A 21,967-nucleotide genomic window follows, 5' to 3' on the forward strand; every position below is an offset into this window, starting at 1 on the left:
CTACACACAACTGGCCGGTTAAAAAAGACCTCAAATAAGTAACCAATAAAAAAGGATTTTTATCTTTGACATTAGATAAAGTTTTGTCCTGAAGAAAATCATGGAATCTAAAAATATACTTTATTCGTATCAGTTGTTTTGCAGTCTGGAAATAGCTGCCATTATCTGTAGAATCGATTCTCATTTCTGAAAACAAAAATGCTTTTTATTGTTTTAAATGAATAAAAACTACAGAAAAATGATAAACAGTTTGTTTATCTCTTAATAATGGAATGATTAGATGGAATGATAAAAATATTATTTCATGCAAACCAAACTTTGTCTAAAGAGATATCAAATCGCTGTTTCCATACCAATAGCTTCTTTTCAAGAATTTCTTGTAGAACTTTCTTCTTGCTGACTGTCTTCCTTCTACCTAAAGCCTTTGTTTTTGCAATACTAACGCCAATAGGCATTTCCTGTCTTTGCGATAATCATCTTTTGTCCTTGTTAGTTCCTTACATCAAGTGGCTTCACGCCTTTTCTGGAGCGATTTCCATTAAAAGCAATAAAAATAAAAAAATCTAATAATACCTCATATATAGTATTGCACTCAAACCTATGCATTAGTATGCAGGCATGGAAATTGGAATGTAATAGCAACAAATTCGATTTGATCTTTGACCAGTGAAACTGTCTGCTAAAAGGTCAAAATTGAAAAAAAATTGGAACGTGGCAGGCGTAAGTCGACTTAAAGTGCTCTTGTACGTATACGCAAATATACATTTATACATTAAGGTCGGTTCAGTTTAAGTATTTCTTATCTATCACACGATAACTCAAATGGTAACAACTAAGGCTAGAGTCCTATATGTTTTGGTTTAAATTCTAGCTGATGGCACCAAAGTCATATTTTTTTTACTTTTGAAATTACTACTTTATATATTATATAGTCTGCATCAATTCAAATATCATATTTAAATGTATTTTACGACCGAGTCATGCCAGGCGACCACTACTATATTTTGGGTACAATATAATAATTACTAGAGCATTGGTTCTATAATAATAAATTGGAAATCTGCATAAATTCAAATATTCAATCGTATTTTATAACCGAGCAGTGCCAGGCGTCCTGATTTTTTAGTAAAAGATGCGTCTGAAAACGGTCAGGGGTTAGATCGGTGAACACGTTGTGAAAATAGAAACCAAAATGCAAATAATAGTCTGAAGAATTCAAATTCCGATACATAAATTATACATTTTTAATGGGTCACATTGATGATTAGCTTTTGAAATGTTCTCAGTTGATAAGTTTTCATACATATATAAGCTTTTAGACTTATTGTAATTACTTTAAGGTGGTTTGTGTGATGATGTTGATAATAACCGAGGGTCACCATTTTGCAAGTGCTATATTCACCATATTACTTGTATGACATGGTTTCAATGAGTTATAGATGATGGTCGCGTCGTTGAATGTATCAAGACCTATGATAACATTTAAGCATGCATGTTATAAATGAGAGAGAGAGAGAGAGAGAGAGAGAGAGAGAGAGAGAGAGAGAGAGAGAGATAAAAACATGGTTGAAGAATAAAACGTAATTATATCTTATTTAAATAAGGATTTTGTCTGTCCGTCTGTCAGTCACAATTTTTAAACATAATAAATACTTTGCGGAATTTGTTTCATTTCAAATATCAAAACCTGGACTATGTTTAGAAATGGAGAATATTAAATTAATTAACATCAATAAACATAAAATACGTTTTACTTTTATTTTATTTACAACAATAATATTGTGGGGTCTGCATTCACGCTTGATATCAATCAAAAAGAAATATGGGTTTTACTTTTATTTTATTACTTGAAATTGCACATTGCGATTCTGTTAAATTGCTTTCACCTGCAGCCAAATGTTGGAGAAGGCCGAAATGTGGGGTAAACTAACTCTTCTGAGAAGGGCACAGTGGTCTGATACAAAAATAGTAATAACCAGACTAGTTCATATTTCTCGTGTGAAGGTGCCTCAGGTGATCAGGGATAAGTTAAACGCCCTGAATACAGGGTTAATGCCTGGTAATGTAATGAATATGAACACATCCAGATTCTTCCTCTTTACTAGAATATGTTTGGCTGGTTAAGCCATAAATACGATTAGTAGAGCCACCTGGGAGAGACTCGAAAGGTATGCCACAAGCTTCATGCTAAGGAATACCAGCTTTGACCACTAACACTCGTTCAGAAAGGCGATTAACCAGATTATTACTCAAAAGAGTAGCAAAGCCCACTCAGCTTCTTCAAACAAATATAGTCCTTTCACGGGGCATATCAGGAGGGTAAATCTTCTTGGATCAAACTAGATCATATAAAAAAGTGTAAAAAATGTTCTCTATAAAAATATCCCCAAAAAGTCCTTTATTAAAATATAAAAACAAACATAAAATGCAACAAAAATCCTTTAGAAAAGTAACCAAAAAATTCATTTTTAAAAATTTAACTAAAATATCTTTTATAAAAATAAAACAAAAATCCTTATGCAAATAACATAAAATCTATATATATATAAAAATGTAATTTTTGGTTCGTTAAAAGTGAATAAAACCATATTTCTACGTTACCAATTTAATCGAAATTTTCAGAAAATCTATTTTTAAAGTCAAAGAATGTTTGCATGTTATTAAAATAATTTAACATTGCGAATTATAAAAATATTAAATTATAAATGAAAATATTTTTCGTAACTCCGAGATTGTACCCATTTCATTTCCGGTAGAAATGAGCCTTTCACTTTTTGAGATAAGTATTATTTGTATTAATTTTTATGATACTCATGCAGAGAGTGATCCGTGCTGAAATAATAACGTTATTATTTAAAAAGCCATTCTTAAAATGGGGAGGGGAGGGTGTTTTGTACCTATTCTGTACTTTAACCTTACAGTAAAATAATACTGGATTTTTTGGAGCAGATTTGCCGTTTAATTGTACAAATATCCTCAAACCAGGTAATCACTAAAAGGGACTTTTAAAAGTTGTCACCTGTATCGAGCAAAAGTTTAAAACCACAGATTATATGCCAGCCTACGTCATGGTAACATATATTGAGTGAGTTCCTAACAGTATTTTGTATAGTTTTTTAGTTTAAACTCATTTTCCCAAAATTTCCCCGAACTTAACATGTTCGATACAGTCTGCTGCCATTTGTATTTTTCAGATATACCGATAAACATTGAATGTTTTTGAACCGATTATACATTACATAAAAACACTAAAATCTTATCCAGTTAGGTAGAACATTTACTTTTCTTGCCTTTGATAACATTTATTTGTTATATATTTATTTTTTGACAACTTCTTTGTATCTGTGTTTAGTAATATGAACACTTTTCATTTAATGTAACGTTTAGTCGGCTTGAAAAACAGTGTTTATCGGTGTATTTGAAAGCTACAAATGGTGGCGGACACTGTTGATTACTTTAAGTTAGAGAAAGTGAGTTAAAACTAAAAAACTATACAAAATACTGTCAGAAACCCACCGATTATGCCAGCCTATGTCATGGTAACATATATTTGTGGGGTTTCAGACACTGTTGTGTATAGTTTTTAGTTTTCAACTTACTTTCCCAAACTTAACGTATACAACAGAGTCTGCGACAATTTCTGTTTTTCGAGCCGATTAAACATTTTACATTACGTAAAAACACTAAACAATTATCCAGTTAGGTAGAAAGGTAACTTACCTTACCTTTGCTTTCATTTATTTGTTTTTGGACAACTTTTTCGAATCTGTGTATAGTAACCCCCCTCCCCCCATCACTCAAATATCAATTACTAACTCACATTTTTGTATACAGAAAACAACAACAAAAAAAACATTTAGCGTTTCAACATTTTTGCTACGTTCGGCTTCATCCACTGATTGTTGGTCGAGTCCAAACCATGAATGATTGACATCATGAGGATCCAGATCAAATTTTGCGAGAGTACCATTTTTTTTCATTTTCGCCTTCTTTTTCACTTTTTGGAGTGGATTGCTGTACTAAGAATATAAGAAACATGTATTTTTCTCTTTTTATTAAATTTTTACATTACACCAAATTGAGCCACTGCAACGCGTGGCAGGGTACAGCTAGTACCTTTATAAAAATGTAACAAAAATCATTTATAAAAATGTAACAAAAATCATTTATAAAAATGTAACAAAAATCATTTATAAAAATGTAACAAAAATCATTTATAAAAATGTAACAAAAATCATTTATAAAAATTAACAAAAATATTTGCTATAAAAAAATGCACCAAAAAGTCCTTTTAAAATGTAACAAACATTTTTTACAGAGTTTTTAATAAAAGTATAACAAAAATCCTTTATAAAAATGTAACAAAAGATTTCTCTACAAAAATATCCAAAAAAGTTCTTTATCAAAATATAACAAAAACTTGAAATGATGGAAAAATGAAACAAAAATCCTTTATAAAAATACTAGCAGGGCTACCCGGCGTTGCTCGGGACTGTATAAACAATGAAAAAACAAAAGCAGATATTGAACATATGTTTTATTCTTAGGGGAGAGGAATCTTTCATCTCAAGTTTTAGCGTTACAAACAAACATTTGTCTTTTATATATATAGATAATGACAGGTTTTTTGGGGCCCCCCTCGGAGATAACTGATCAGTTGACCAACTTCTAGCGGTCCGTTTGACGTGAAATTTCGATATTTGTCATCCGGGTGATGGGGCTTCGATATGATACCAAATTTGTCAAGTCTGGTTGTGTCTTTCAAAAGTTTTAGCGTTACAAACAAACATACATACACACAGACGTTTGGCTTTTATATATATAGATAACAAAAGACTTCATTTTTAAAAATGTAACCGAAATATCCTTTATAAAAATAAAACAAAAATTCTTATGAAAATAACAAAAAATTCCTTCATAAATATCCAACATATAATACTTTATAAAAAGTAACGAATACATTCTTTATATACAAAATGAAACAAAAATCCTTTAAAATTTTAACAAACATATTTTTTAAGTTTTTTTTATAAAAATGTAACAAAACTCCTTTATAAAAATGTAAAAAAATATCTTTCATGAAAAATAACCCCAAAAATTATTTTTTTAAAAATGTAGGAAACGTTTTTTAAAAATGCAAATTTCTTTACAAATATGTAATAAAAATTGAAAATGAATTTTTGTTAAAAGAATTGAATTCATGTTAAAAAAGTAGGAACATTTCATCATTAATTTAATTTTTTCTGTTTTGTTTATTTTTCAGATATAAACGAATGCCACGAGAATAAAACAGTGTGTCACCAAGTGTGTAAAAATACGCACGGATCTTTTCGCTGTTTCTGTAAATCTGGATTCACAATGAATAAAGACGGTTACACATGTGAAGGTACACATTTTTTATAACTATTAAAAATGATGGATTTTTTGTAACTATTAAAAATAATGATTTTTTTTGTAATTAGTAAAAGTAACGGATTTTTTTATAACTATTAAAAACAATAGATTTTTGTAACTATACAAATGTTCTTTTAACTATTAAAAAATGGATCTCTTTGTAATTATTAATGGATCTTTTTTAACTATCAAAAATAATAGATCTTTTTTAACCATTAAAAATAATTAATCTTTTTTGTAACTAATGGGCCCAACTCTTTTCCTAATCTACATTAATGATCTTCCAAATCACATCCTTACATCATTTGTAGACATTTATGCTGACGACACTACCATTTATGGTAGCACATCTAAGACAGTAAACGACCAAGTTCTCTCCAATTCTCTCTCCTCTGATCTTGAGCACGTAGTACAATGGGCTAAGGAGTGGCTGGTTACTTTTAATGCATCTAAAACCAAGCTTCTCTCTTTACATCATCTACATTCTGATCCACATCTGGCATCAATGGAAATGAATGGCTCTCGTTTTCAGAAGGCCTCGTTTTGACAAGCTTCTTGGCTTGACCATTACTCCTGATCTTAAATGGAACACGTACATCAAATCTGTTGCCAAGGCTGCTGGAAAAATGGTGGGATCTTTCTATCGATCCGGTAGATATCTCACTGCTGATGCTATTCTCTATCTATATAAGAGCCAGGTACGTCCAAGGATGGAATACTGTTGCCACATCTGGGCAGGAGCTGCTAGAAGGACTTGGCCTGCCTTGATAGAGTTCAAAATAGACTTCGTAGCCTCGTAGGAGATGTCCTTTTCTCTTCCTTGCAACCTCTATCTCACAGAAGAGATGTTGCGAGTTTGTCTCTGATGTATCGTTATTTTCATGGAAAGTGTTCGACTGAGGTTCAATCTATGGTCCCCCCTCACCAAACTTTCACAAGAAACACTCGTCTAGCTGTAAACACTATCAAAAATTCCCCCCACTCTTTATCTGTGCCTAAACCTAAACGTAGATTCCATGAACAAAGCTTCTTTCTTAGAACTGCACGCCTGTGGAATTGTCTTCCGTTTTCCTGCTTTCCGGCTGACTACAATATGGTTGTCTTCAAGTCTAATGTAAATAAGTTCTTGATGAGCCGTTCCATATAAGTTATCAAATTTACCAAATTTTCATTACTAATGATTACTATATTGTCCAATTTCTACTGTACACTCTTTAACCCTTATCCTTGAGTGGCCTCTTGGCCTTGATAATGTGGTGATGCCTATATAAAAATAAATTAAAAAAAGTTTTTTACAACTATTAAAAATAACCGATCTTTTTTGTCACTATTAAAAATAATGGCTCTTTTTTAATATGATATAATAGATCTTTTTTAACCATTGAAAATAATGCATTTTTTGTAATTATCAGATATAATGGAGTAAACACACACACACACACACACACACATACATATATATACACATTTTTCTTTTTTTAATTTTACTTTGATAAGTTCTCATAATCAAGTCCCCCCCTTCCTGGGGTCGGGGGATCTGCCCTGTTGGCAGAGCCATGAATTAGTTGACTGGAATCTCATGACCCTCCTTAAAACAGGATCACTTTTTCGTCGTGAGTGGCAACTCGTTATGCCATAAAATAGGATCCTAGTGGATTTACATGTTTACATTTTGACTCTTACGTGGAAGGTCGAAAAGGTACATGCACTAGTATTTAGACGTCCATTCCCAAGTGTATTATTTGATCTGATTCTTAAAAAATCAAAGTCTTATTTTCCCTTTTTATTTTCTCCTCCAAATAAATACTAGAAGATTACTAATGCTAAAGACTAATACTTTTTAAGAAGTAAACATATTTTTTTGTCTGAAAGCACAAACTTCATATAAAATGCTTCTATAAAAAACATTTTAGTTTCATTCAATTTAGTCAATTCTTATATTTTACCTGATAAGCCGGGTGTGCCCTAAGGTTTCAATAAACGTTTCGACAGTTCTGGAGTTTGACACAGACTAGAGAGTAAAACGGCTGAAACAATCAGAGTTGTGGAGTCAGAAGGTATAAGATCTAAATCTAACACCTAGAATTCCAGAATGTCCGATTCCAATTCCTTACTTTAAAGTTTTACAATTTTAAGACTGTCTGTTAATATTTTCAGAGATTAAGATATCTGTTTAATACAATTCAATGATAAAAGTCCAAAAATTCTTACTCTAATTCCAACTTTGAGAATTCCAAAATATCCAATTCTGATTTATTTTAAAGTCTTTGAGTCTTTGAATATTCAGACAGTCTGCTGCTCCTTTTGAGCTAAAACAAAAACGACTTTGACTTTTATCATTCTTAGAATTCTAACACTGATTTCTTCAAAAACTTTAATTCCATCTCACTCTGACGTCACAAGAACCCTGATGACATAACCCGAGATAAGTCTAAAAATTGTAGATAATAAGGAATATATAATCATTTGGCACTAAGTAGTTTATGTAAGTATTTTTCTGCTGTTTATACAAAATATCACTCAGAACTTTGTAGTTTTATCTTTTATCATCAATTTCATCAACACACAGAAGGACTTACCATAGGTGGGTTGAATCAGTTTCCTGTAAAGGAGGAAGTCTCATAGGAGTATCAAATTCACAAGTTGTCCTCAGTCGCATGCATATTTCGGTCAAGACAGATGACAATGATAGTTTTTTACAGTTCTTGCAAGGTATAAACGTCCTCCTCCATACAGTGCCTGGTATTCCCATCTACTTCTGGCCAAGCTCAAAGTTGCTTAACTTCGGTGATCTAACAAGAGCCAGTGTGTCAACGTGGTTATGTTGTACTTCTTTCATCACCACTACTATCATCATGGTCGTCGTTTTACTTACAATATAACTTACCTTTAGACAAGTCTTTATTTATCCCTCTTTCTCTTAGGTCTATTTGTATTACTTTCTTTCATATTTATCTTGACCTTCTCCTCTGAACTAACCCTGCTACCTCAAATGTTCTCCATCGTCCCACCCAAGAACTCTCATACATTCTTTCAATGCGACCATACCATCAAAGTCTACTCTTCTGCACACATCTTCATATACTATCTAAATTTAATCTTCCCCTGAGTTCATCAGAACTATACTTTTCTGTTAGACTCCCTTTACGTATCCATTCTGTGATTCTCATATTATTCCAAAGCAAAAAGTTTTGAAAAAATTTGAATAACAAATAACAAAAAAAAAAATGCTTGTAGCAAATCATAAAAAATATTACAAATATGAAAAAAAAAAACTTATTGCTTGTCATTCTTGACTTTATGATTCAAATATTGATGGTGCGATATATTAATTTTTCTTTTTTTTTCAAAAAGAAAATTTGCACAATTTTGGCAAAATTTTTACATCAAGAAATTTGATCCTATAAAATCAAATCACAGAACATTAATCAATATATTGAAACATATTCATAATTACATTGTTGTAATATTTTTGGCATGTGAACAGGATAGTTATTTACTTGCTTCCCACTGCAGAAGGATGTGACACAAGGTCGGAAAGTGGGGATAGTTAAGCCAGTCCCCCTAAAGAAGAAGCACTCTAGCCTAGTAAAAGTTGCCTGGACAGCCGCGTCAGCATTCTCTGATCAATGAACTTACCTCCCCCGAAAGCCAGGAGGCAAGGCCTGGGAAGGTGGGCCTCCTAGATACTACCTAGGCAAATACCTCAGTTTGGTAGGTTGAAACGCATGTAAATGATCTAGAACTTGTCAACCTAATAAGAATAAATCCTTCACAGGTATTTCTACCCAAGCCTCCTCGCAACCTAAGCAATGAGAAGACCATCCCTTATACAATAGAAATGTGGAGAGGATAGTTATTTGCTTGCTTCTTGCTGCAGGAAGATGTAACACAAGGTCGGAAGGTGGGAAGAATCAATCCAACATCCCCAAAAGAGAAACACTTAAAGCCTAGCAAAAATTACTTGGCTGACTCTGTCAGCATTCTCTGATCAGGACACCTCAGGCAGTAAGCAATGGACTTACTCCCATCAGCCCAAAAGTCAGGAAGCAAAAACCCGAGAGAAAGGTGGAGCTCCTAGGTACTATTCAGGCAAATATCTCAGTCCAACTGGTGAAGAACCACATAAATGACCCAGAAACTGACGGACTTATTATTGAGAACAAATCTCTTTCTTCTTCTTCTTCTTCTTCTTCTTCTTCTTCTTCTTCTTCTTCTTCTTCTTTCATTCTGGCATTCGTTGGGTGGCCTTATAAACTTGACTTACAAAGTAGTCTCTCTGGCCAGGTCTTTATTTAGCCCTCGTTCCCTTAGATTCATTTTTATCACTTTTCCCTATATTTTTCTTGGCTTTCTCCTTTGAACTGAACCTGCTACCTCAACTATTTTCCACTTACTAATACAAGAACTGAATGTGATTGAGAGAATAATTGAACTGCCAATATAAGTCAACATTTATTCTGAAACAAACACTAAAAGGCTAAAAGGTCTAGTATTTATTTTAAATTACACTGTTTTAGTCTACCGAAAAGCATGATTTGATATTGAAACAACTTATACCTTTTGGCCTTTCGACTAGGAATAAAGTGTAGTATCTGTTCTGATACTACACTTTATATTTTCTGTCCTCGGTCAGTGGAGGAGAAATCCTTCATAACCGAGACAATTTTAATTTTTGTTCCTATCCAGAGTGCCCCTGTTTGGGGAGCTGGGTTTTCCTCACATTAAAAACCGACCTTGTGTCTAACTCTACTCTCGTGGGGAGGCAAGAAAATTAAGTAATTGGTTAATTGGTTAATCACTAATTGCCATCATTGCTAATTGGACGATTTCATTTCTGAAAAATGTGGTGAAATGAGATAACAAGCGTGAAATGACTCAGCATATTATTATATAGATTAGAATTATCACTATTTTCTATGTTGCCTCCACAAAAACAAAACTGTTTTCTTTCTTTTCATATAATGAAATTTTGTCTGAAAATTATGTTTTCTTTTTTTGTTTTGTTTTACGATATCAATTTAATTCATACCACTACACTTAGCTATTTCATTTTTTTTCTTATTTTCAAAACTTTTTGCTGACAAGAAATAAAAACTATCAAAGAATCTCGGTCTGTAAAACAACGGACGCTATTCAAATGGTAATGTCCAGTTTATAAGAATGCAACACTCATCAATTGTATTGTTTCTCCCCAAGGATATTAAGTTGCAAAATTGCTAATCTATGTCATAACATTCAGTTTAAATGGAATGAGAACTGTCTAAGAATGCCAGTGCACAACAAGGGATTTCTTTACAGTTCATATTCAAATGCGGAAACAAGAATTCTTCAGACGTATGTGTGTGTGTGTTCTTGGATTTTACCTCCTTATTCAATACATTTTTACCATATCCTTTTATAGTTATATAATTTTTTCCCCTTTTTTCTGTTTTCATAATCGGTATAAAACTTTAGAAACTTTCACAAACTGTTAAAACTTTTTTTCATGCAAACATGATTCAATTCATATTCATAGTTTTTTTTTTTCATACACTAATCTGCAAAATTTATTGTATATTTTGAAAACTGGTGAGAAGAATTACATTTTTCGAAACTCCGTGGAATAAGATCTTTCCAGTTTATCTGTACTCCTTGTCTGATAATTAAAAATTCTGCATACTTTCTTTACAGGTTTTTAATGTTTTTATGAGAATTTGAATTAATTTTCAATAAGACTAGCAGTTCAGCCTGGCTTTGCTCGGGCTCTATGTACTGTTCATAACCTTATGTGCATATGTAGATATATATATATAGGAAAGTATTTCTTTGAAACTCCGTGGATTAAGGACTATCCACTTATTCTGTGCTTCCTTTTTAAAATTGAATATGTTTTTAACTCTTTTCCAAAGTGTTTTTTTTTAATATGTTTTATTAACTACTTGTTCTTATTATTAGCCCTGTTTCCTATTTGTTTTGTTTTTTTCGAGCTTTTACATCTGGTTGAGATTACTTTATAAATATTTACTCTTTAATATTTATAATATACCTTGATTTGCCATCTTGGATTATCTTGGTAAACTTAATCGTAATTCTTATTTCATGTTCTCTCTCTCTCTCTCTCTCTCTCTCTCTCTCTATATATATATATATATATATATATATATATATATATATATATATATATATATATATATATATATATATATATATATATATATATATATATATATACTAGCAAAAGTACCCATCGTTGACTGGATTCAAAAACAGCCCACAGAAAATGGACTCTGATTTATGAAAGTATGATAGGTTATGAAAAGGAAGGGTTGTAAAGAGATAGCTTCGAATTTGGGGGTATCAAAACCAAAGCAAAATATGATGAAAGTAAAAATAAAATAGATAAACCCCATAATTTATTATATCATACCTGTTCACACTGAGACACTTATCACAATATTCTGTGGATCTATATTAAAAAACCTTGTTAAACTTTGTGACATATTTCCATTCTATGGAGGTCATGCGCGAACAAACACCCCATAATTTTATTATACCATATTTCTTCAAACTGAAACATAATTATTAAAGTATACTTACGCAGATAGATATAAAAAGTCTTTATTAAAGTTTGTGCCTATTTCCATTCTATGGAGGCTAGGCACGAACGCAGACCCCACAATTTTATTATACAATCCCTATTTAAGTTGAAACATACTTATCAAAGTATTCTTATGTACATCTATATAAAAAAAAACTTGTAAACGTTTTTTTTTAATTTTTAAATTTATTATTTCCATACTTTGTGGACCAGGCGCGTACGTATACCCTACAATTTTAATGAATCATCATTATGCCAGATCAAACATACCCATTCCTGTGTCTCGATACATCTTCTATCATTATATGTGATCAGTTTTCTATAATAGTCAAACATATAGGAGCCAATTCGTGACCAGACACACACAGACGTTCAGCTTTATATTCTATTATATATATATATATATATATATATATATATATATATATATATATATATATATATATATATATATAAAAGTTTGACTCATGTTCAAGTAATCTACATCTAAAATTTCAAGTGTTTAGACCCAAAATTGGCGGAGGAATTTCGTAGAATCTGCAAAGGTCAATTCTTTCAACTTTGACCTCTTGACAGCAAAATTCTCGCCCAAAAACTGATTAAAAAGCTTGCTGTGTGTCTGAATACCCTTTATGTAAAATTTCGAATGTTTAGACCCAAAATAGGTCAAATCTTTTAAACTTTAATCCCTTGGCAGCCAAATTTTCAGCAAGAACCCGATCAAAAAGCTTGCCTTATGTCTGAATACACTTTGTAAAATTTTTTAAATGTTTAGATCAAAAATTGACTGAGTGATTTGGTAGAGATCGCAGAGGGCAAATCTTTTAGACTTTTACTCCAATTTACACCCCTTAACATTTCTTGTTAGAGTTCAAATCGAAGTAAAAAGTTTGGTTCATATCCAAGTAACCTACATCTAAAATTTCAAGTGTTTAGACCCAAAATTTTGGTAGCGTTTCCCAAGGTCAAATCTTTGAACTTTGACCCGTTGACAGACAAATTTCTGGCTTAAAACCGATTAAAAAGATTTTGCCAAATCTCAATACCCCTTATGTCAAATCTCGAGTCTGTAGACTGAAAATTGACAGAGTAGTTTGGTAGGAAAATGAACACATACAAACACACAATTTCACTTTCATAGATATATAGATGTTACTATTATATATATATATATATATATATATATATATATATATATATATATATATATATATATATATATGAGTGTATGTATGTATAATAGTAAAAGTGAGTAGACATATATATTATTGTTTACATCTGTGCATAAAATTCCAATAAAGCAAAATTCTTTGAATTTTAGTTTTTCTTAAGGCTACTTAATTTTAAACATTTTCTAGAACGAAGTGTGATAAGGTTTTATCAAAATTATGAAAATGTATTACATCTTGATTTTACTTTTCGTAAGTGGGCATAAGAAATCTTTCTGGTTTTTATCTGTCCTGAGACTTGTATTTTTTCTCTCCCTTCTCTCTCTCTCTCTCTCTCTCTCTTATATATACTAGAAGGGAGGCGCCCAGCTTAAAATATGCTTAAATATATTTTAATTCCTGCAGATTTCGTATATATTATTACAGAGCCGATCCTCCATTGAATATTATATTGTACCTAATATATAGTAGTGATTTCAAAAGTAAAAAAAATGATGTGCTATCAGTTAGAATTGAAAGCAAAACATTTGGCACTCCACCCGCCTCTTTTACTGATGCATTTATCGAGAGATGGGTAAGAAAGATTTAATATTAAACGACTTAAAGAAATGGATTGAATTTGGGCATGCGCAGAGAGAAGTAAAAATATGCCGGCAAGTTGAAATAAACAGTTTGTATCTCAACTTGCCGACATATGTCTGTACGCGTTATTCATCCAAACACAGATTTTATTTGTTATAGACCATCCTTTTTTATATTAAATCTTTCTTACCGATCTCTCAAAAGCTACATCGGTAGAAGACGCGGCTGGAGTGCTAAAAGTTTTGGTTTCGATTCTAGCTGATGGCACTGCAGCTTTTTGTTGTAACTTTCAAATCACTACTATATGCTAGGTACAATATAATATTCAATAGAAAATTAGTTCTACAATAATAAGAAATATATTTAAGTGAAGGGCTGAGCATAACCTGCTAGTGTGTGTGTGTATATATATATATATATATATATATATATATATATATATATATATATATATATATATTGTAGGGGGAATTAGACCTGGAGTCTAAAGAGCCAAGTTTATTTTTAAGTATTAATACTTTAATTGAACAGTGCTCATGATACTGTAGATATATAATAAGCGCAATAGGTATATTTATCCTAGAGCTATATTAATATTGAGTATAAAGATTAACGATAGTAAATTATAAATCAGTTTCAAAAGGATGAGCAAACAAAATAAAATCGAGTGTACGATCGTTTCGGAAGCGATATTCATTTTATTAAAATTGACAATAAACATTGAAAATAATTAACAAAGATTGTGTTATAGAATATAGTCTCCTCATCAGCAAAAAGAGGGGTGGGGAGTTTAAGACACCAAAATAAAACTAGCATTTTTGTAGTTAGTAAGGTGGATAGTCCTTATTGAGTTACATTAGAAAATTTGTTTTAAAGTTCGTCTTACTTGCTACAAGAATGCTAGTTTTATTTTGGTGTCTTAAACCCCCCACTCCACTCCTCTTTTTGCTGATGAGGAGACTGTATTAAAAAAGCCCAATCTTTGTCAATTATTTTCAATGTTTATTGTCAATTTTAATAAAATGAATATCGCTTCTGAAACGATCGTACACTCGATTTTGTTTGTTCATCCTTTTGAAACTAATTTATAATTTATAGTTATTAATCTTTTATACTCAATATATATATATATATATATATATATATATATATTCATTTGTATTATGTACTAATTTCAAATTTAAAATTTCAATTTTCATTAGATTTTGATGAGTGCACTACTCAGGGTACCCATGGCTGCTCTAGTATCTGTGTCAACATCCCCGGTTCATACATGTGTGACTGCCCACCTGGTTATCAACTTTCCTGGGGTAAAGATTGTCTCAGTAAGTATTTACTTCTTTTTTTTTTTTTTTCATTTTGAGCAAAACTTTAGAGTAAGCCCTGGATTTTATCCAATTTAACTGCACGAATTCTGGCAAACTTTCAATTCTCACAAGTTTTGCAGAACTGTTTTAAAACACTTATTATCGATTTTGAAATTAGCATAGCTATCTGATTGAATATTGATTAGCTTTTTATGCGACTTTTCCCAACCCATCAAGTCTCACAAGCATTCTTGATTAATCTAAAATCAAGAATTTCAAATAGACGACTTCCTTGTTATCATGGCGGTTGTAAATAATAGTCAATACATGCTTAACTGCGCAGCACCAAACATTCCTTCTATCATGTTGACAAGAAAGTTATTGCGGTTTTTAACTTTTAAATTCAGATGAACATATCCCGGCTCATACAAAATTTTATTGATCGATTGATTAAGCACTATCAGAATCAACACACACATCAATGCCAATGCAGTGTATTTCTTCCAGTAACTTAAAAATCTTGTGTTCTGGTGACAATGAATTTGCTGAAGGTGTTTTTGATATCGCTTAGGGTTTTGAAGCATTTCTCAAGCAGAAAGTTGTCGAGATGCTTGAAAAAGTGGAAGTCAGTAGATGAGAGGTCTGACGAGTATGGCGGATGAGGCAAAGTTTCTTACCTTAATTCGTTCAACTTCTGCAAGGTCGGTTTAGCAACGTGCGGTTGGGCATTGTCATGGAGAAGAATTGGGCCTTTTCGGTCGACTAATGTTGTCGAAGTTTCTGATGCATTTCATTCATTCGTTAACAGCACTTCAACGTCGTAATGGTTTTGCCTGCATTCAAAATACTGTAATGGTTTAGACCAGTCACAGACCACCAAACAGTCAACATGACCTTCTTTTAGTACATCTCTGGGTTCAGGAAGTGTCGTGGAGCTTCAACAGTGTCTAACCACTAAGATGAATGTCGCCGGTTGTTGTAAAGACCGACTTTTCGTCGCAAATCACAACCCGGTCGAGAAACGGGTCGTTCTTGTTGTGTAAAAGAAGGGAAGATGGCACTTCATAACAGCGTTTCTTTTGTTTGTCGTTCAATTGATGAGGTACCCATTTATCAAGTTTTTTTTGTCTTTCCAATCTCTCTCAAATTGATGGAAATCGTTGTATACGTTATGTCTAATTCAGAAGCAAGTTCTGCATAGATAGGCTTTGACTAAGGCTCTTAATTGATCATTGTCAACATTCGATAACTGATCATTGTGCTCATCATCTTCAAGACCCTTGTTGCCGCCATGAAATTTCTTAGACAACAATTGTACTGTGCGTTCAGTAGCAATTCCTTGGTCAAACATTTCGTTGATATTCTCAGCTGTTTTAGCAGCTATTCGGCCTAGTTTGAATTGAAATAAGACAATTGTGCGAATTTTCTTTTTTTCCATCTTGTATTCAATGTTCTGAAAAGAAAACAATTGCTTTAAAACGATTATAATTTAAATGATTAGATAGAGCAAAAAATACTCTTAAAAATGATATATAAAGTAAAGGTATTATAACGAAAACTTATTTGAAAATACATCATTTGAAATAAAAATTTAAAGATCTGTAAGAACTTTCTTATCAACCTAATAGCTTTTCTCGATTTTTTATTTTAATCTTAACATTATATTAGTTTTGACATGCTAATCTTAACCTTTTTAACATTATATTAGCCTGAACACTAACATTATACTAGTATTAACATTAAATTAACCTTACATTTTTTAACATTATATTACTTTTAACTTTTGTAATCTTAATACTAGTCTTAACATTTTAGTAATCTTAACATTAGTCTAACATATTCCTAATATGTATTAATCTTAGAATTCTTAACATTTTATTAGTCTTATTGTTTTTTTAAATTATAGTAATCTTAACATTATATTAGATATTAAAATGTTTATACAATAACTGTTGCTTTTACTGTAGCATTGCTTCCAACAATGTCTTCATCAGATGATCAGTTTGGGTTCAGGTATGATTCAGGGACCAAAGCAAATCATCATCATCGTATGAATCAGATGATTCTATTGTTGGCATTGGTTTCCCAGATATTTTTCTTGTCAGAATTCTTTCTAGAAAGACATTGGGTACTTACGAGTGGGACCACTTGAAGGTTGCCAACATCCTTAGTGAAAGTGATTTTTTTGTGGAATGAACTAGATTCGAACTTGGAACACCCAGATCGTCAGTTTGTATCCTTAACCACTTGACCACCGTCAGTTTCCATCATTAACAATAACCCAGAGTATCCCAGCAGTATTTTACGATACTACCAAACTTTATTGGATTGTCGTTATTTTATGGCGTTGATGCTGATGAAGCCTTGTCTTGTATATTCTTTATGTATTTCCGCTTGTCTGATGGGAAAGACCAAGATTATTCAAGAATGCGGAGGTTGAGTTGGCAAGAAAACTTTGTCATCCGACTTCAATAGGATATACAATCGTTTTCCGACCATTTCGAACACATTATTCTTATAAATATTTCTAACTTGCAGTTCAATCAAAATGTTCCTCAAATGGAACCGTTAATTCAGCTATGAAAACTTTTTTCAAATTACAGGCCAAACGACAATATCAGGACACTGATCCGTTAACATTATTTTAGTTGAAAATAAAAATCCAAGTTGAATACAACGTGCCAGTCTATGCGACCATTAAACAGTGATAATCTCTGCCTATTTTTACACAAAGACTTTGAACTATTCGCCTTTTTTTTTAATGAAATTAATCGTTCTACTTGTGACATTGAGACCTTAATGGCAGTCTCTCAACATCGCTTCAAAGATTCCATAAGAATCTACAATAGTTAATTGTGTCTCCATGTGTAAGCTCTTCAGAACATGCTCGCATCCAATGAGAATATGTTTGAGGCTGGCAATTTTCTCACATGCTTTGGATCAATCGAATGTAGTTAACTCCCAGACATGAAGGTTAATTAATGTTGGTAAGTTAGTATAGAAAGCCTTCATAAGGAAATCTAATGATTTAGGAATGCAGCGTATCCGTACTTTGTACTCTCCCGCTTGATCCATGTACACTGTTTACTTTGTATCTACAGCTGTAGCCATGCCGGTGGAATTAGGAAGACGTTGAATTTCTTTCAAAACCATTTTATTTTGGTTTGCAGATTATTTGTCCGATCCACAAAAGCTGTGGGTGGAGACCTAAACCTGTTTTTCCACATATCAATGTCAACTATTTCTTTCATCCAATTTCAGCCGATTTCACATTTTTTTTACAGCTTGTCTTGCCCTGCATTTAAAATCGGTTATTACGGATGGTTGGCAAATCTTCACTAGTGAGTCACGCAGCATTAGGAAAAATTGTGCTTTGCCCAATCTATATTGCACAACATGAGATGATGTTGGAAGTTTTAGCTTCATTGATGAACTAATGATGCCACAATTATCAAGGAATTAGGCACACCCAACCATTTTTTTCTTAAACTTACTGATCAGGTGCTCCATTATCTAAACTTTTGTGAGTTACACCTCATCGACCTACATTGGATTAACCCAAAGTAAATGTTTCATATGTGATCCGAATTTTGTGACTAAGGTTATATCATCCACAAACGCCTACATAGAAGGAATCTTTTTCTTGTTTGTGGCACAGTGCAAATATCATTACGAACAGTTCTGGAGAGATAACGCATCCCATCACAATGCTAATATTTAGTTTGTACCAGTTGGTTAAATATTTAATAACCAAGCGAACCCATTGAAATTACACAGAATAAGAAATATATTTACCAAGAAATATGTTTTGTATAAAACTGCTATTGTTCTAGATAGCGCCAAAAATTAGTTTTTTGAACAGAAAAACCAATAACATACAGCAAACATGAGTTTATTAATATTTCTATGAAAACCGTGCCCGTTGTATTTTAACTATAGAATTGATCGAGATGAGATAAATTAATAACTCAGAAAGTGATATTGTGCTACAAAATACAAATAATAAAATCACATTATAAGAGACAATCGTTAATCTACTTCTTCAGTCCAGCACATCTTAGCAGACAATGTTCTTGTCTTATTTTACCCGTTTCTTTCAAATGTGCCCTTTTTTTTTACATAAAAGTTTGCTGATTTCTTTCTTCAGTTAAAAACTGCTGCACGTCGAAATCACTACGAGTTCCTTTCTGGCACCATTACAACAATGATCATACGTAACAATATATTATAATAATATTCGAAAACGAAGCTACATTAGAGGGGGGTCACTTTCATACTTTTGTCCAAATTTTGTGAAATTGATCTTTTGGAATTTTGGCATTTTGATTTTCCAAAGCATAACATATGGACTAACTAAGGATTAAGCAAGCAGAATATTATATAGATTATAAAATCTCATATGTATGTACATCTAAAATACGCTGATATGAGATTTCGTATGTCTTCCAGAGCCCAAAAGAACTTCATTGTTTTCTCAAATAGTGTCATATCAAAGCATATGAATTTTCTAATGATGTGAAATATTTCTTAGTATAAACATTATATTAAGTGTTTCTGAATTTTTGAGATGAGGATTGACAATTTATATTGTTTGTATTATTCAAATTACTGCACTTTTCTTAAGTGTTATTTTCACAACGTTTCGGCCGATGTAACTTCCAACCTTCATCAGGTGTATTCTTTTGCAAGATCCGTAGTGTAACATATGAAGTACTAGATAAAATTCAGTTCTAAGAGAAACTCTTCTAAAGATTAAAGTTTCAATCCTCAGTCCAATTATGGACTTTTACATCAGGTGTTGGTCATTTTTTTTTTTTTACATCAAACATAAAAATAGAACTATTGGAGCTTCTACAGAATTGGGAAGAAATTTTGTAGTCGATAAATGGAGTTTTCAGATAAAAAAAACAATAGTTTCAACTGATATTTTTCAATTCTAATAAGTTACAATGGTAGCTTCTAAATTATGCAGTCAAAATTACCTGAATATTACTGAATTATTAACAAAAAAAACTTTAATCGTGTTAGGAGGTGAAAAAATTGCCGCGATCTTCTTTAAATCAAAACGGGAAATTACCTCCCTTTTGAAATCTTCTGTGTCTTACGATCGTTTTCATCAAATTCTAGTTTCTATTTTCTTTAATAAATAATTTTCTACCTTATCAATTTTCGTAATTTTTTCATATAATAATCTTAAAAATACAAGGAATACGTAGATACCATTGTTTTCGTGTGAAATTCAGTATTTCGATTTCCGAAATTTCGTCCCAATAGTGTAGAAGCGCTGAACTGTTATAAAAATATTTATGAACGTTTTTTTTTTTTTTTTTTTTTTTTTGATATATGACAATGACGGCCAGTATGCAAGTCAACTAGACCTTTTTCTCACAACTTGCCCTGAACTATGTTCAGTTTCCGTTCTGTCTCCTCTTGGATCTTCCGACCACTCAGTTGTATCAATTAAGATAAAAATGAAATGTAATAAGTCCTCAGACGTACCTCTCCATCGTACAGTATATCGATACACTATGGCTGACTGGGATAGTTTCCGTATATTTATATCGGATCTTCCTCTGCGTTCCATGTTTAAAAAGGATGTGTCGTCTATAGTATCAGACCTGACCGAATGGTTAATTGTAGGTATAGACAATTTCATACCCTCGAAAAAGTTCCAGCAAAAACCTAACAGCCAGCCATGGTTTTCTGCAGAATGTGCTGCTGCTATTGCGCACAGAAATCACTTTTTCCACTGCTTCCAATGTAATAGATGTATGGAAACTAAAGCCGTTTTCAGGACTGCCAGCAACCATTGTAAGAAAGTAATGAAGAACGCAACTAATTCTATCTTTTATGACCAAGGCCGCCAACTCCCAGTATTTTTACGTGTATCTGAAAACACGCTCTGCGACACACAAATATCTGAACGTGATGGTACCAAGCTAATCAAAAACCTTGATTCCAGTAAAGCAACTTGCCCTGACGGCATTCCAATTATGGTGCTCAAAAAATTTCAACTAGAACTAGCGCCCGTACAAAGTTATTTAAGCGTGGTCTTAAGGAGAATTGCTTCCCATCACTGGAAAAAAAGTAATAAAGAATGCGAGAGAGTTGTATGCTCAGTCTGTCAAGTCCAAAGTAACTGAGCAGCGGCTAGGGCCCCAATAGTTCTGGCAAATAGCAAACAGAATCCTGAACAGAAGCGTGTGCTCTATCCCAACTATCATCAATGGACCTGAGTTAATCTCGTCAGCATCAGACAAAGCCAAACTCTTTGCCAAGAACTTTGCAGCCAATTCTACCCTTTGCGACCAAGGCTGCCAACCCCCAATATTTCCTCCTGTATCAGGAAACACACTATGTGATATACAAATATCTGTATGTGATGTTGCCAAGCTAATTAAAAACCTTGATTCCAGTAAAGCAACCGGCCCTGACGGTATTCCAATTATAGTACTCAAAAAACTTCAACCAGAACTAGCACCCATACTTACAAAACTGTTTAAATGTTGTCTTAAGGAGATATGCTTCCCATCATCCTGGAAAATCTCATCAGTATGCCCTGTATTTAAGAATTCAGGTGATCGTTCATCCCCCTCTCAGTACAGGCCAATAAGTCTCCTGTGCGTCATGAGTAAGTTGCTGGAATCTGTGTTAAATAGAGAAGTAATCAACCATCTCAGCAAAAATAACCTTCTTAGTGACACACAATATAGTTTCCGTTCTGCTAGATCTACAGCAGATGTGCTTACAGTTATATCTCATAGGATTAGCGAATATCTCGACAGAGGCAACCTTTCTAGGGCAATTGCTCTTGACATATCAAAGGCCTTTGATAGGGTATGGCATAAAGGTTTACTTCACAAGATCTCCAGTTATGGTATAGCTGGAAATGTCTTCTCAATTATTAAATCATTTCTCTCTGATAGGTTCATAAG

At 32.5% G+C, this 21,967-nt stretch overlaps 1 protein-coding gene across 1 annotated transcript in view; it reads left to right on the top strand.

Annotated features, from left to right (window-relative positions):
* LOC145261966 (uncharacterized) overlaps nt 1–21,967 on the top strand; it is a 620,004-nt gene that overhangs the window by 302,504 nt on the left and 295,533 nt on the right. Inside the window, exons 19-20 of the mRNA XM_080119795.1 lie at nt 5,264–5,386; nt 14,928–15,050. Of these exons, the coding sequence (XP_079975921.1) occupies nt 5,264–5,386; nt 14,928–15,050 (246 nt within the window). The remainder of the gene's footprint in view (nt 1–5,263; nt 5,387–14,927; nt 15,051–21,967) is intronic.

This window comes from Euprymna scolopes, chromosome 3, assembly GCF_053919585.1.
Source record: "Euprymna scolopes isolate OS-2025 chromosome 3, ASM5391958v1, whole genome shotgun sequence".
Classification (NCBI taxonomy): domain Eukaryota; kingdom Metazoa; phylum Mollusca; class Cephalopoda; order Sepiida; family Sepiolidae; genus Euprymna; species Euprymna scolopes.